The sequence below is a fragment of the Argiope bruennichi genome, chromosome X1 (assembly GCF_947563725.1).
Source record: "Argiope bruennichi chromosome X1, qqArgBrue1.1, whole genome shotgun sequence".
In the NCBI taxonomy this organism is placed as follows: Eukaryota; Metazoa; Arthropoda; class Arachnida; order Araneae; family Araneidae; genus Argiope; species Argiope bruennichi.
Genome location: NC_079162.1, coordinates 77,218,190 through 77,232,879, shown reverse-complemented (window position 1 = coordinate 77,232,879; position 14,690 = coordinate 77,218,190). Strand labels below are relative to the sequence as shown.

The 14,690-nt window shown below is 27.3% G+C and overlaps 1 protein-coding gene across 1 annotated transcript in view; it reads right to left on the bottom strand.

Annotated features, from left to right (window-relative positions):
• The window catches only part of LOC129958169 (myosin-VIIa-like), a 76,524-nt gene that overhangs the window by 12,917 nt on the left and 48,917 nt on the right, over positions 1 to 14,690 (bottom strand). Inside the window, exons 11-30 of the mRNA XM_056070413.1 lie at positions 14,289 to 14,548; positions 12,415 to 12,625; positions 11,487 to 11,622; positions 10,535 to 10,641; positions 10,189 to 10,326; positions 9,609 to 9,854; positions 8,911 to 9,090; positions 8,525 to 8,620; positions 8,311 to 8,433; positions 7,756 to 7,863; positions 7,154 to 7,285; positions 6,512 to 6,583; positions 5,453 to 5,662; positions 4,953 to 5,030; positions 4,644 to 4,742; positions 4,131 to 4,363; positions 3,892 to 4,009; positions 3,353 to 3,655; positions 2,196 to 2,423; positions 628 to 801 (exon numbers count right to left, since the gene is read on the bottom strand). Coding sequence (XP_055926388.1) covers positions 628 to 801; positions 2,196 to 2,423; positions 3,353 to 3,655; positions 3,892 to 4,009; positions 4,131 to 4,363; positions 4,644 to 4,742; positions 4,953 to 5,030; positions 5,453 to 5,662; positions 6,512 to 6,583; positions 7,154 to 7,285; positions 7,756 to 7,863; positions 8,311 to 8,433; positions 8,525 to 8,620; positions 8,911 to 9,090; positions 9,609 to 9,854; positions 10,189 to 10,326; positions 10,535 to 10,641; positions 11,487 to 11,622; positions 12,415 to 12,625; positions 14,289 to 14,548 — 3,252 coding nt within the window. The remainder of the gene's footprint in view (positions 1 to 627; positions 802 to 2,195; positions 2,424 to 3,352; positions 3,656 to 3,891; positions 4,010 to 4,130; positions 4,364 to 4,643; positions 4,743 to 4,952; positions 5,031 to 5,452; positions 5,663 to 6,511; positions 6,584 to 7,153; positions 7,286 to 7,755; positions 7,864 to 8,310; positions 8,434 to 8,524; positions 8,621 to 8,910; positions 9,091 to 9,608; positions 9,855 to 10,188; positions 10,327 to 10,534; positions 10,642 to 11,486; positions 11,623 to 12,414; positions 12,626 to 14,288; positions 14,549 to 14,690) is intronic.

The window sequence follows — 14,690 nt, the reverse complement described above, 5'->3', positions numbered from 1 at the left end:
ATTATCACTTATTGGTAGCATGGATAAAATAAACTTGAGATTTGGCAAATAATTACTTCATTCGTCGAAATAATATTTCTTTAAATAAATCATCCTGTAGTAACCTCAACAATTTTTTTAAGTACTTCAATTATAATTAAAAAGACTTTTCTACATTTGTCAGTAACAAAAATTAAAAATTTAAATCCTTATTATTTAATATCCAGGAATACCATCTGAACAATAAAAGTAGTTATTACTCCATTTATATAATGCCCATATGTAAAGCATATAATATTGTTTATATGCCAATACTATAGTTTGGTATATATAGTTTGAACAATATAGTAGTTAGGAAAAAAAAATGTTTTCTGAAAAAATAATAAGACATTGCTGTAAAAAAAAATAAAAAATAGAATAACAATAAAAACTATATACTTCAATTTTTATTAGCTAAAAACGAAGAAGAAATGAATTAAGAAATGAATACAAAGAATATAAAATGCAGGCTAAAGGAAAGGAAATATAAATGCCATACTGATATAATATATTTACTCTAAAATATTAGAATGTCCAAAGAATAAATTATTAGAGTCGATTCCAGAAGTTATTTAATTACTTAAAGAAAAATAGTAATGTAGAACGAACCTTTTTACAAGCAGTAATAACTAGACTAGCCCATCTTTCCAAGCTTTTATCACCACTTTGCAGGCAATAATCCGGTATGTAGTTAGGCAATAATGCCATTAGCCTGTCCATACTTAAATCTAAGCCATGTTCAATATAATACTGCTGTGCTGCAATCATGGCCAAATCTTCCTCCTGCAAAAGGAGCAATTTAAATAGAAAAAATCTAATAATGAAATATTTGTCTAAAAATAATTAACAAAATATATCAGTTTGCATTTGTTAAGCCTTTATAGTATTTAAAAACGGTTATTTATTAGGAGTGTAATTTCTGTCATGATTACCGATTTTATAATTTATCAGAAATATATTGTTAAGAAAAATGAGGAAAAAACTGAATTTGATTATTTCAGTATGAGCAAGGGTCATTCAATTAATTAATGTTATAAGAATATTATAAACTTTAAAAATACAGGCAAATGCCAGAGAAGACTGCTATATTTAAAACAATGGATTAGAATACATAATTCATGTCAGACATTTAGAAGCAACTTTTTAACATGTTATTTTTACTTTCTATACGAAAAAACAGAAAAAATATTAAAATCCTCAAATACAACTCCAACTCGAGATTTTGGCGAATTCCCAAGCTTCAGACATACTTGAGTTCATAAAATACATTTTTGATATTATGTCTATCACTTTGTCTGTGAACTCAAAAACGCTTCGAGCTAAACGTGTGAAATTTGGTACATGGTATTTACCCCCAGTTTGTAGATTTCTATCAAATTGTGAGCGAAATCCATTCCGAAGAATTCTCTCTTTCCGGCCGTACGAATCTAAGTTAACTCGATAATTGCAAAATGAAGACAGAGCACTTTCGCGATGCTACGCATCCTGGATAACTCAAAAAGCAATGACGGAAAATAAAATAAATATTTGAAATGTGGCAAGTTATTTATTTATTGCCTACAATTGTATATATGTATCAAATTTTAGTTCCAATAAGTTGAAAAATACGCGCCTAAAATACAAATTCGATTTTCAGTACTATTAACCGTATGACAGGATTTAAACGACAAAAAACGTCATGGAATAAACAATAGATTAGTAAAAAATACTAAATTCACGCCAAAGATCAATATTTCGTATCTATTGTTTGCAAATGCCGTGCAAGTTATTCATGGCCTCACCCAAGATCCATAATTTTATGTGGGGAAAGAGGAATGATACTTTCATTAGGGAGTATGCGAGAATGTGTGGGAGAGACACTTCCGCTTGCTGTGTTAGTAAATGCTCTTATTTTCTCTATATATGATTTTAGAATTTAAGAAATTTAAGATTAACAACATCTTACAAATTACAACTAGTAATTTCTCATCAATCTGGGAGTACTGTATAATAAACATTTCATTCGTTAATATTCCAATTGTTTCCGATAATTAAATTGCTTCCTGGCACAGAAGATCGCGGAAAACTGCTGTAGAATTTCAGGCAGTGCACATACAATACAAAGCAATTTTACATTCACTCACCGAAAAAGAAATGTAGAATATTAGAAAAAATATATATTAAGTTTAGAAATATACCTTATCACATCTGTACTCTCCAAATTTTACTCCTCTAACTACTTGCTGGAATATTAAGTTTGTAGCAACAGGATCTTCTGTAGGATCATGCCAAGGAGCAAATATTTCTTTTCGGAAAAACAGACGCCAAGGTGCATTTCGTTCTTGAGCACCTTGTTCTTTGGCATACTGTTCACACTGAGATATTGCATCCATGACATGTTCACCTCCACTTCCCAAAGAAGAAACCTAAGAAAATAAATATTTGTATTTTAAAGCGCTTTAAGACCAATAATACAAATTAAGAAATAATTTATTCCACATAACAAGATCATTTCTATTAATTTACAATTTTATTTAAAATATCTTTCTTATTTGCTTCATTTTAACACAGCATATTACATCCAATGATATGAAAGCAATCTTATCTTGAAAGTTCACATTAATATATATATACACACATATTTCTTTTTAAGTAAATAACTATTAGATTAGATTTAAGAAAAACAAGTAACATAAATATACAAATTCTGAATTGAAAATAAGCTGATATGAGATTCTTTTAGAAAATTAAGAGGAACATAATTTCGTTTAGTATATTAAATGAAGCAAACTTTTCTACTTGAAATATACATATACTTAATAAAAAGTATTCTTATTTTTTTATATTAAAAATTAAAATAGGTCTTTTCAAAAATAAAAATAGAAAAGAATATTTTTAAAAAAATGCAGCATATATCAATATCTGCAGAAATTTTTTCTTTTTAAAAATTGTTAGCTTAAAGTCTGAAGAAGAACAACTTAATTTCATTAATATGAGTTCGTATGCATTAGAGACAGAAAATACAACACATCAGTAGAATTGTTACAGAATGCAGCTTGTAAGAAAACTTCATTTTCATCAGTTCATAAAGGCAAGGATTAAAATTTTAATGACGTAATAAATTCATTTTAATGAAGCATTGCCAACCAATAATGACGTGAAAATAGATATATTTGTCCATTAGTATTATTATATTAAGAGATATATTAGTCCAATATTTTATGTTTGGAGATGAATCGTATGATGTGCAATCGAAGTGAAAAATTACATAATCCAAATTGCTTTTATAGTATTTTTAAAATACCAATTAAAACCGAAACTATGGAACAGATATTAACAGAAAAAATAAACTTACTTTATCAAACAAAGCAATGTATAAAGAAAAGCCAAACTGGTCTTTCAAACCAATTTTTTCTGCCAACTGAGCACAAAGTTCCCTAGCAGTAGTAGCAGAATCAGCCAATAAAGTTTTAGTATTGCCATCCATAAACGTAATTGGCAACATTAGAGGTTTTTTAGATTTGGTAGCCTGTAGTTCTAACCAAGATGGAGGTTGTCCTCTAGTGCCATTCATAAAAGTTCTCCTTAAACGATCTTCGCAATAAGGTGCATACCCTGGGGGACCTTCTCGAATAAAGTTCAATAAATATTTCACGAACTATGTAAAAAAAATAAGCATTTATATAATGAGTATAATGCACGTGGTAAATGTAAAAATACAAATATAACAATTATAAATACATCATCCGCATTTCAAATACAAACGAGTAATTATAACACTTAAAATGATATGCAGGAGAAAGTAAAAAGGTAACAAAATAAAAATTCGTTTATTTTATTCAGTACTAAAAAGTAATGATAAACGAGCACTTAATAAACATCAAGAATAATTACTTTATCTGATGGTGCAAAACATCCAACACACAGTGAAAGAAGAATCCAACCACGAGCATGTGAACTTTTATTTGGATTATTTGTTAGTTGTTTACATATATGGCAATAAATTTCATCCCTAGAAAGGAAAGTGGAAACAAAAATTAGTGTACGTTATTGTAAAATTAGCAATTAAAAATCAACGTTCAAACTGCAATTGAAGTCGATTTCAGCATATTTTCGCTATAATTTAAAATTACCTAAGTTCATCTCGAAGAATACCATGTCCAATAATGAAGTGCAATTTTTCCAGATTGGAAGTTGGCCTACTTTCAAGCCAACTACTGTAAGTGTCTGCAGCCAACTCTTCTTCCTGCAATTGCCGGCGTACATCCTCTGTAATTTTATTTTTCTTCTTCAGAGTGAGAGAAACCAATTTATTTCTGATACTACGTGATTTCTGTTTGTTGTAACCATCAGTTGGAATAATGGCCTGCAAAAACAAAATTTAAAATACTGATGATATAATTTTTGGCATACTTCTCGAACCAGAGTTTAAATTAAGAAATAAAAATTTCATACGATAACTTAAATGAAAAAAAGCTTTTCTATTCCAAGAAAGTTCATGCGAATTTAATAGATCTATAATACGATCTTTTAATAATTTTTTTAGATTAAATTTCTTTCGAAACTATTCTAAAAATTGCAGGAAAAAAAAAAAGCTTTAACTCAAAATTTATCCAGTCCAAACCATTTAGTAGGAATATACTTACAGTATCCATTCCCATCAATTGAGCTTCTTGGAATTCTTTGGTTTTAATGAAATTGCGACCCAATGTTGCTGTTACTTTACTCATAACAGAGGTATTATCCTAGAAAAATAATTCGAAAGTTTAATCAGTATGCTTCTAGATACTTATGGAAAAAAGTTAAACAAAAAAAAAAAAAAAAAAAAAAAAAAGATTTTAATACCAGTTAATTCTCTAAAATAAGCTATCGAAATATTCTGCTCAAATCAAAATTGTAATCATCAAAGATTCTGGAAATAAAAAAGAATAAATATAAATAAAATTATCACATACTCTTTCCATGGTATGAAACTTTGGTTCAGGTAAATCTCCCATAAAACGAAGTATTGTAATCCATAACGCCAAAGCAGCCTAAGAAGAAAAACTAGAGGTTAGTTATTCGGCCCTAATACTGCGTTAAGAAAACAGTGCATATAATTTGAAATAAATAAACGACTACTTAGGAAATTTAGTCATTTAAACTTAAGTAAATTATTAGATATTTGACTAAATTATGATGATTTAATTAAATTAATATAAATTTAAATAACTGCTACAAGTAAATAAAGAGTTTTAAATGATATAATTTACAATTAATGAAGTTCAGCAATATGCAGTTTTCTGTCAATATTAGAATGATACAGTGAAACAATCTTCATGTAGTGCATAAAATTTTAAATTGCAATGAAATAATAATACAAATTTCATTGCATTAAAAAATATTAATTACTAAATAATGAAAAGCATGCAAAATTTTGCTTAAACTTTCAATAAAATATTTTAATGATACTTACCATGCAATCACCTTGTGTGGTTAATGGTAATAATGGCTGTTTTAATGGCTTCCTCTGATACTGATGTGTGGCATTTCCTTGAAAGTAAGTAACAGCAAACTTCTGGAATTTATACTCAGAGAGATCCTCTTGATCTACTGGTGGTGCAGGTACTGAGCCTTCAGCTTCTGATGATATTTCTAAAGCAGCTTCCCTCGATCTTTCCAAATCCTATTAAGTATTTTTTTAAAATTGTTTTTAGTCGAACGATCTCCTCAAAATATTTCATAAGGGACAAACTAATCAAGAAATATCAGTAAATATTTAAAAACTTCAGTTTTTCAATATTTCATAAATCTTAAGAAAATTAACAACAAAATTTTCCGCATAAAGCAAAAACTCTATCTATGTCATACCAAACTATGTTTTGTAAACAATACAGAAATCACACAAATGAAGTACAATTAGTAATTTTATGAGTATGACACTTTTTGCTATGAAAAATGAAAAGAACATCTGAAATGTAGAAAATGCATGACACCTGTTAAATATTAAAAATGATTTGGTCATTAATCATTAAATTAATCTAAATGAAAAATTTACCTTTTCCTTTAATCAATCCTGTTAGGAAACGAAACCTTTTTCTAACAGGATAAATTTAATAATTGTAGAATTTCTAATGAAGATCCACATAATATCACAATAAATAATTTTCAATAGTCTTCTGGAACTACACATTCTTAATGATGTACACTCTTCATTAACCAATAGTTTTGGTAAGGTAAATTTTCTTACCTCCAAGCTATTTCGATTGAGAAATTGAGTCACAAGAAATTTCTTTCATATAACGATATTTTATTGAAAATTTCTTAATTATTTAAAATTAAGCATTTATATTTATGCGTAAATACAATATTTGGAGGAAAAGTCAATTAAAAAACAGATGAATTTTATCAAGAATGCTCAAATGAAATAAAAAAAATTGATGTGAAAACACTTCCTAATGTTTTATAATATATAAAAAAATTAAATTTCTTGGAAAATTTAAATAAGAAATAAATTAATTGAATTACAACTTACTTTAAATGCAGTGGGAGCTGTTTGATCACTACTGGAATCAGTTCGCGGAAGAAAATCAAACATAGCATCAACCTAATTGGAAATAATGAGATTGTAGAAAAGAAATACATTATTTTATGGTAATTTGTTTTAATAAAGACATAGTTGATATTACATAAATGACAGTTATAAAAATAAGTTAGATCCTTTTTTCTTTTTATATTGATACGGATAGCAACAAGTATAAATCACACAGCACAAATACCGATTGGTTTATTACCAAAAATTTTAAATACACACGCAAAAGTTTCTGGATGGTAGATTTTTCTTAAAATATGGTGCAATTACATTAATGAATTAAATTTCATTTATTACCAAATGTTAGATTTTGTAATATGCAAATCTAAATACAAGTAACTTACTGTGCCTCGTGCTTTTTAAATAGAACAATTAGAACCAAGTATTTCGTTAATTAACGTACAATATGAACTGAAGATAACACTCTACCCAGAATATTATATATATATTTCAATTTTTTAATTATTTCTAAAAATACATTTAAAAATATACAAGAAATTTTAAATGATGGAGAGAAAGCCAATCTACTCCTTATTATATATAAGTCTTTCATAATACAATATTTTACGTTTATTTAATAATTACCAGTTTAGAATCATCAAGCTGTTCTTCTTGACGATTAAATGCATCAATAATAACAGCCTTTTTGTGTTCAATATTCATCCTTTCAGCAACCTCTTCTTCGTGCAACCGAAGTTCCAGTTCTTGAAGTCTTTCCTATAAAAACAAAATCCCATTATTCCAAACAATTTAAATATTTAATGGATAAAAAATATTTTATCTGGTAAAACAGAAGAAACTGCATTTCTTTTTAGTTTTAAAAGGAATGAAATACTAAAATTTCTTCTAACACAATAAATGTTAATTATTTTTTTAAATCAACATTTCAGTTAGCAAAATATATTTTTTATAAAAATTAGTTGAAATTTCAGAAAAGGTTACTTTTAGAACAGAAATTATTAGACATGCTTACCATACAGTGTATAAAAAGCATTTTAATAAAAAAAATAATTTAATAGGATTTAACTATAAAAACACAAAATCATTGATTAAGATAAGTTTTTAATTTTAATATTCATACAAATAAAAAAGAACACTCATAAAAAATAACTTTGTATAAAAGAATAGAATGGAATTATTCCCTTAAAATTAACTAACTTATTTAAATTATATTAAAGAAACATTACTCGATATTTTTGTTCAGCAATTTCTTTGGCTTTCCTTGGATTCATTTGCTTTCTGAGTATAGCTTCTTCCTGTTCCCGCATTCTGAGAGCTTCTAGACGATGTCGGTTCTTAAATTTAACAAAAACAATTTGCAATTTCAGATTTCGCATACATACAAATTCATACAAAAAAAAATGTAAATTACTTCTCACATATACTCTTTTCTATAATCATAACATTAATACACATTGTTTAATATATATGCAACAAAAATTTAAAAAAAAACTAAAAACTAAACTTTATATAAATATTAGTTATCAATTCGAAGCTTTTACTCTAGTTTATTTCAATAAGTGGAACTAATTCAAACAAAACATTTGAAGAAAAATCAAAGCAAACACATGGGAGGAAAAAAAATCAACACTGTATTTTAAGATTGAATAATAAACTGAGAAATAGATGTTAAAAATAAGGGTTCCGTCAAAGCAAATTCAACAAAAGGATAATAAAACTACATAAAAGTTTTCTATTTCATTAGAAACTACAGATAAAAAATTAATGAATGCAAAACATACTTGAATTTTTAATTTCTTGTATCTGCGTTGGGCCACAACACGGCGGACAAATGCTTGGATTTTTGTGATGGCCCACTGCTTCTTCATGTGTTCTCTTCTAACTAAAAATCCGCGGCATCTAGCCTAAATATAAAATATGAATAAGTGGAAAAACAGTTTGGATAAAAAATAAAAAAAAAACAATAAATGCAATGAAAATGTATGTGTTGTCTACCTGTAACGTAACGATATGGCCTCTGAGATGTTTAAACCTATGAGATAATATTCTTGATCTAATAAGAGCTTGTAGCCTTTGGAATCCTGTTTTCATCTAAAATAAAAATGAAACAGAACACAATCATAAAGCTAAGTATTAATAAATTTTAAAAATGATTAAAGTACTTCAAAATAATTCCCCCATTATAAAATAAAATATGCGCTACAATTGAATAAAGTAGCTAAAATTAAGAATTTTAAAACATTGGTGTATTTAAAGATATTTTAGCATAAAAGATATATTTTGTTCATTCTATTTCCCAAAGCATGCAATGTCCTTTAATGGCAGTCTAAATACAATATATAAATAAGTAACGAATTTATTATGAAAAAATTATTGCTTACAAAATTGTAATGTTGTTTCTGTATATATCCTCGCCAAAATCTTTGAACTATAATTGCACTTTTTCGCATTCTCAAGAACCGCCGGCGGTAATACCATCCTCTAATAGCCTTCTGAAGAATCAAGATCTTTCTAGTGAGAACTCGGTCCCGTTCTTGCTCCAGAAACAGATCATGAGCATCCTAGAAAACAAAATACAATTTAAGAATCAACAACGGAATTTTCTGTTACATTTTGATATAATTAATTTCTATATTAATTAATGTAATTACGATAAAATTTATAAATACACTAATTCAAGAGGTTTTCAAAGAGTAGTTCAATATACAAAACTTGCTGATTTTTGTGATTTCAGCATTTTTTTAGAGATACACAATGTTACATTAAAAATTCATTTACTGCTTATTTTAAAGATGAATAAAAAATAAATTTAATAGCCAATTACTAGTAATACGCAGAAATTCTTATATATTCAAAAATTTGTACGGAATTACCTCACTTAAAATGTATTTTGTAAAATCTAATGTAATACCTTGACAAGCAAATAATAAAACTTAATCTCATGCATATTTTCAGAAGAGTACCAATATAGAATTCGCATTATTCAACACTATCCACTGAGCTATCACTTTTAAGAATAGCAATCATAATTATCTTATTATGAATAAAATTTATACATATATATAAGGAGGAACCAAACCTTCAAGAAAACTTTCGTTCTTCCAAGTTGGTAATCAGTTTTCCCAAGCACAATAGCACATATTTTAATACAGGCCGCCTTACAATCAACCTTATGAGCGGGTCCAACTCCAGGTATAAGAAATCTGTACCTTTCAACAAATTCTTTAAAAGTATGCCGTATAGGATAACCTGCACGTCGAATACGAATAGTTTCCATCATGCCAGAATAACGCAACTGCTTGCAACACAATTCTCTATCGAACATCTGAAAGGACAAAATACGAGTTAAGAAAACTGTAATAAAAATCATAAACTAATAAACAAAATTAATGTAAAATCATGATTTCTTGGCGAATAAAACAAAAGGAAATACCTCTTAGATTATTTTACACTTAATTCAGGTTCACCATAATGCTATGAGTAGATAAATTTATACATACAGCTAATTTTTGAGAAACTATTACATTTCCTTTTATAGCTCAGGATTACATCACAAACTGATTTTTTTTTTTTTTTTTTTTGGAAATTTAGCAACAGACATTATAAAAAATTCAGTTAAAGTAAGAACAGCCTAAATTTAAACTCTGAAAATATCATACCATAGGTTTCTTTAGCTCATTTGGTTTGATGCAACGGATGAAAAAAGGATGACATTGACTAAGTGTCCTCATCAAAGAATCAAGAGACTTTTTGAATTGTGCACTTAAGGTTGGAGTTTTCTTTCTGGTATCTGTCCCCTAAAAACAAATTTTCTATTAAATAAACATTGCATGAAATGAACAGACAGTGAAAGAAAAAATCCAATCATTACAAACAATCTTGAATTAAAAAAAATGACATTAATGATAATATTTTCATATTTTTCAGACCAAAAAAATGAAAGATCAAAACTGTAAGCATATTTCGTTCTTTATTTTACCTCAGATAATATAAATAAATGCTTACCATGCCAATTTCATGAACAAATAAATTCTGGAGGAATTTATTATTGGCAACTTGTATCAGTTGTATTAAGTCTGCACTAAAAGTGTCCCTGTTCTTTTCCAGGAATCCTATAATATTGAAAACATAAGTCTTTAAAAAAGATGACAAAATAAAATTTAGTTTGACGAAGATAGAAAAAATTTTTAGTTCATTGAAATTAAATCATCGAATGATATTTTGCAAAACATCAAGCAAGATCCAATTATATTTAAGCTTATTTGCTGAAGTAGCTTAAAATTTTTCCATATACTAAGGTATGTATAAATGAAGCACACAATTTAAAGATCATCTTGAAGCCATTTTAAATGGTAAATATCAAACTCAAGGCCTATTAAACAAAACAAAACATACACTTAGCTAATACATTCATAATAAATATCATGGTTTTTAGAAAGGTTCATCAAAATAGTCTCATTTTATTGAATTAATTTTAATTGGCAAGAATTTTATTCACATGGTTCACCATAATACAAGAGATCATCTCATTAAAAAGAGAAGATTTTTCGGTTTTAAGACATAATATGTATGATAAATATCTTGTTTTCTTTTCCAAAAATATAAATACCACGGCTATACAAGAAAAAGTAAAAAGATACTGCTAAATCTTAAAATTCACATGCTTTTTATTTTTTGCTATGTCTTTTCTGTTTACATAGTTATATTTGTTATCAGATTGTACAGAATTAATGTTTGATATAATTATTTTTTTATTTTTTAGACGTTTTTGTTTTCAAGAAGTAATAATCAAATTCCTATTTATTAATTTCGCTATGCAAAATATAATGTATTGGTTAAATAAAATGCTTTTTACGAAGAAAAATATAAAATTTTGCAGAAAAGATATAGCAAAAGTATATACTTAATATAATCAGAGCTTTGAAAAATTAAACTACATAAATGCAGTTATTTTTACCTCTTGTATCATAGAAGACAACACCTGCAAAATGATTTAAACCAAAAGAAGTATTTATATCAGATTTTGGTTTTAAGTAGTTTTTGTTACTCCCATGCATCTTGTGAAGCTTGTTGAGAAGTGTCTGGTCTGTTCCCTAAAAATATAATATATAATATTTAATAACAGTGATAAAACGTGTAAAGAATTTCTATCCTATTCTAAGATAACTAAAAAATACAAAATTTAGTTTATTTCACTTATTACAAACAAAAAATACAAAATAATTTGAAGATTTATAAAAATTTTACAATTACAGCATAAAAAATTGCTGCAACATAAAATTAGATTAAATGAAAGAAAGATTAACAAAGAAAAAAAATGTATTGAAATATAAAGAAAAAAATAATCCATTATATAAAATAATATAAAGAAAAAAAAAATAATCCATTCTTTCTCTTCCAGAGAAAATATACCACTTGCAATTAAAAGAAAGTTACAAATCATTACCCTTATGTATTTGTTACATAAAATAATTATTTGTCCTTTCAATCAGTTGCTTTAAAGGTAAAATAGCTCTCAAATTCAATACAAAGTTCATTTAATTGAAATTCAACTCAAAAAGCATTTAAAATTTTAAAAACATTATAATAAAGCATTTATATTAATTTCGAAAAAGGAGCAAATGTATAGCGGTAATTAAATAAAATATCATTTAAATTAAAATTGATTATTTTGGTTTATTAGCACAAGAGCCATTTTTGATTAAACAGCGCCACCTTTAAAATATGAAACTCGGCTAATTAAAAGGAATAAAAATCTTTGCCTTCCGTGATCTTTTTACTTAACATAAATAGACATAATTAAAAAATAATCAGTACTTATCATCTTATAAAAATATTATAGTTACAAAAAAAAAAAAAAAAAAAAAATTCAAAATTCAGTTTACCTTAGGAAATTTACTTTCTTCATCAATTAAAGCCATAATGTTCATAGGTTTCACAGCAATAAGATCAAGTGCTTCTTGGTTATCCACAAATTCAATGTGTTGCCAATTGATTGCCTCGAGATTATATTCTTCCTGCTCCAATTTAAAAATGTGTCGAACAAAAAATTGCTGAAGGTTCTCATTTGCATAGTTTATACAGAACTGCTCAAAGCTAGAGAAATAAAAACACAGTTTTAAACACAAATAAAATATTACAAGATTCATGCAACACATATTATACTCTTAAAAGAATGGTGTTGCAAATTTTAATATTTTTTTTTCAATTAAAAGATACAACTCGGTATGTAGATATATATTTTATTTCCATGCTAAGTTGGTATTATTTTCAAGCTGGGGATAGCAAATGATCTAGCAGTTTCGAATCGCAGTGAAATAGCAAAGAGAATGACTTAACTGGCATTCTACTATCCTAATATATGAAAGTAAAAGAAACCTCTAAAGTCACCAAGTCAGGCAGAATTCAAACAAAGCAGATTCAACAGATATGAGATCAAATAGCAAAGCAGTCTTTAAGCAAATAGAAACATCGGCTATATTACGAGGGACATAGCCGGATTCTTGATTGCTAAATCGTAAAAAAACCTTAGCCACCATTATTTATCTAGAAAAATTAAAAATTCCATAAGAATAACAATTTTTTCATTTTATGTTGATTATGATTCAGATTTTGATTATAAAATGAGAATTATCAATTTGTTTGTTCGGCTGCTCCTAGAGATAACTCGAAAACGTAAATTGCATGCTGAAAAAAGTCTGTACTGATGCAGTGGCGTAATGAAAGTAAGTGACGCCCGGAATAAAATATGATTATATAGGCCCCGTGTGTCATCTGTGATTCAGGCTTTTTAACGGATCACGGGACATGTTTTTTTTTTTTTTTTTTTGCCATTCTTCATATTTGATTTTAAAACACACAACGCCACTATGGCCTCGGGAATATATATCTCCTTGGTACTCCCTTTAGATACGCCTTTGTAGTGATAATCCTCTTAATGTGTATTTCTTTTTGTTATGGGAAAAAGCCGCTTTTAAGATTTTTACATGGTGTTTCCTGCTAATTTTATCTATAATCTTTTTAATTCTTCCTCCCCACCTCTTTCTCTCTCTTTTTACTGGACCCAACGCATTTTAGAACTTTCCATAATTATCAAAAACAGCATCTTCTTGTATTGTGAAGAGACTCTTTGCAATTGCTACATTTTGCAGTTGAAATCTGTTTTTGTTGTTAGTACACATTCATACACAATTTTACAAATCTTGTACATTACTTAGAATTTTCCACTCTAACGCATGTGTAGTTTCTATACTGCCAAGAGGTTAAACTATCTTCATTTCTAGGTTAAGCTATATTCAATTTCATACTATTTCGTATCAGTATGGTGATAGAGTTAAAAGCCCCCCTCCGACTCCAAAATAAATAAAGAGTTATGAAAACTAAAGAAATAAATACCTCACGTACTACTGAAAGAATAAATTTTATCGAGCTAACGACAATCAACACGAAAAAAATTATCACATATATAGAATAATGGAGAAAAGCAGTAAAAGTTGTACGCATATCTATCACGCCTTAAATGGGAAACTGCATAAAAGAAAGCAAACAAAAGCATTTTTCTAGAATAAAATTATCTTTAATAACATGGAATGAAACAAGCAGAATGAATAAATAATGCGCAAATAAATAAAACTAAGGAAGTGTCTTCTTAATTGAATCTTAATATTTACAACAAAATTCTAAAATTAGAATTGTATTAGTTTATCTAATTAGTATTAATTAAACTTAAACAAAACAAAATAAAACAAACATAAATAACCTGTTCACAGAAAAGTTTTCAAATCCAAAAATATCAAGAACACCAATGGATGTTCTGTAGTAGCCTGCACTGTGTTTTGGCTTGTAGATAGCGGAATTTATTTTATTGACAATCCACACAAACATTCTGCCATAGATTCCTTTTACGAATGCATCACGTACATCAACTGATTGCGATGTGCTCATATTAGATACTACAGCATCTCCATGAGCAAAAATGGTTCGAGTGGTTAAAGCATCTATAAGATGCAAACTATTTACCTAGGGTTAGAAAAAAGAACAGTTACAGTATTGTGAAATACAATCAAAATTAGCTATAAATTAATGAGAAAAGTACATTAAGAATATGTTCAAGTTTTATTTATTAGCTAAAAGGGTATTATGAAAAATTAAATAACAACAC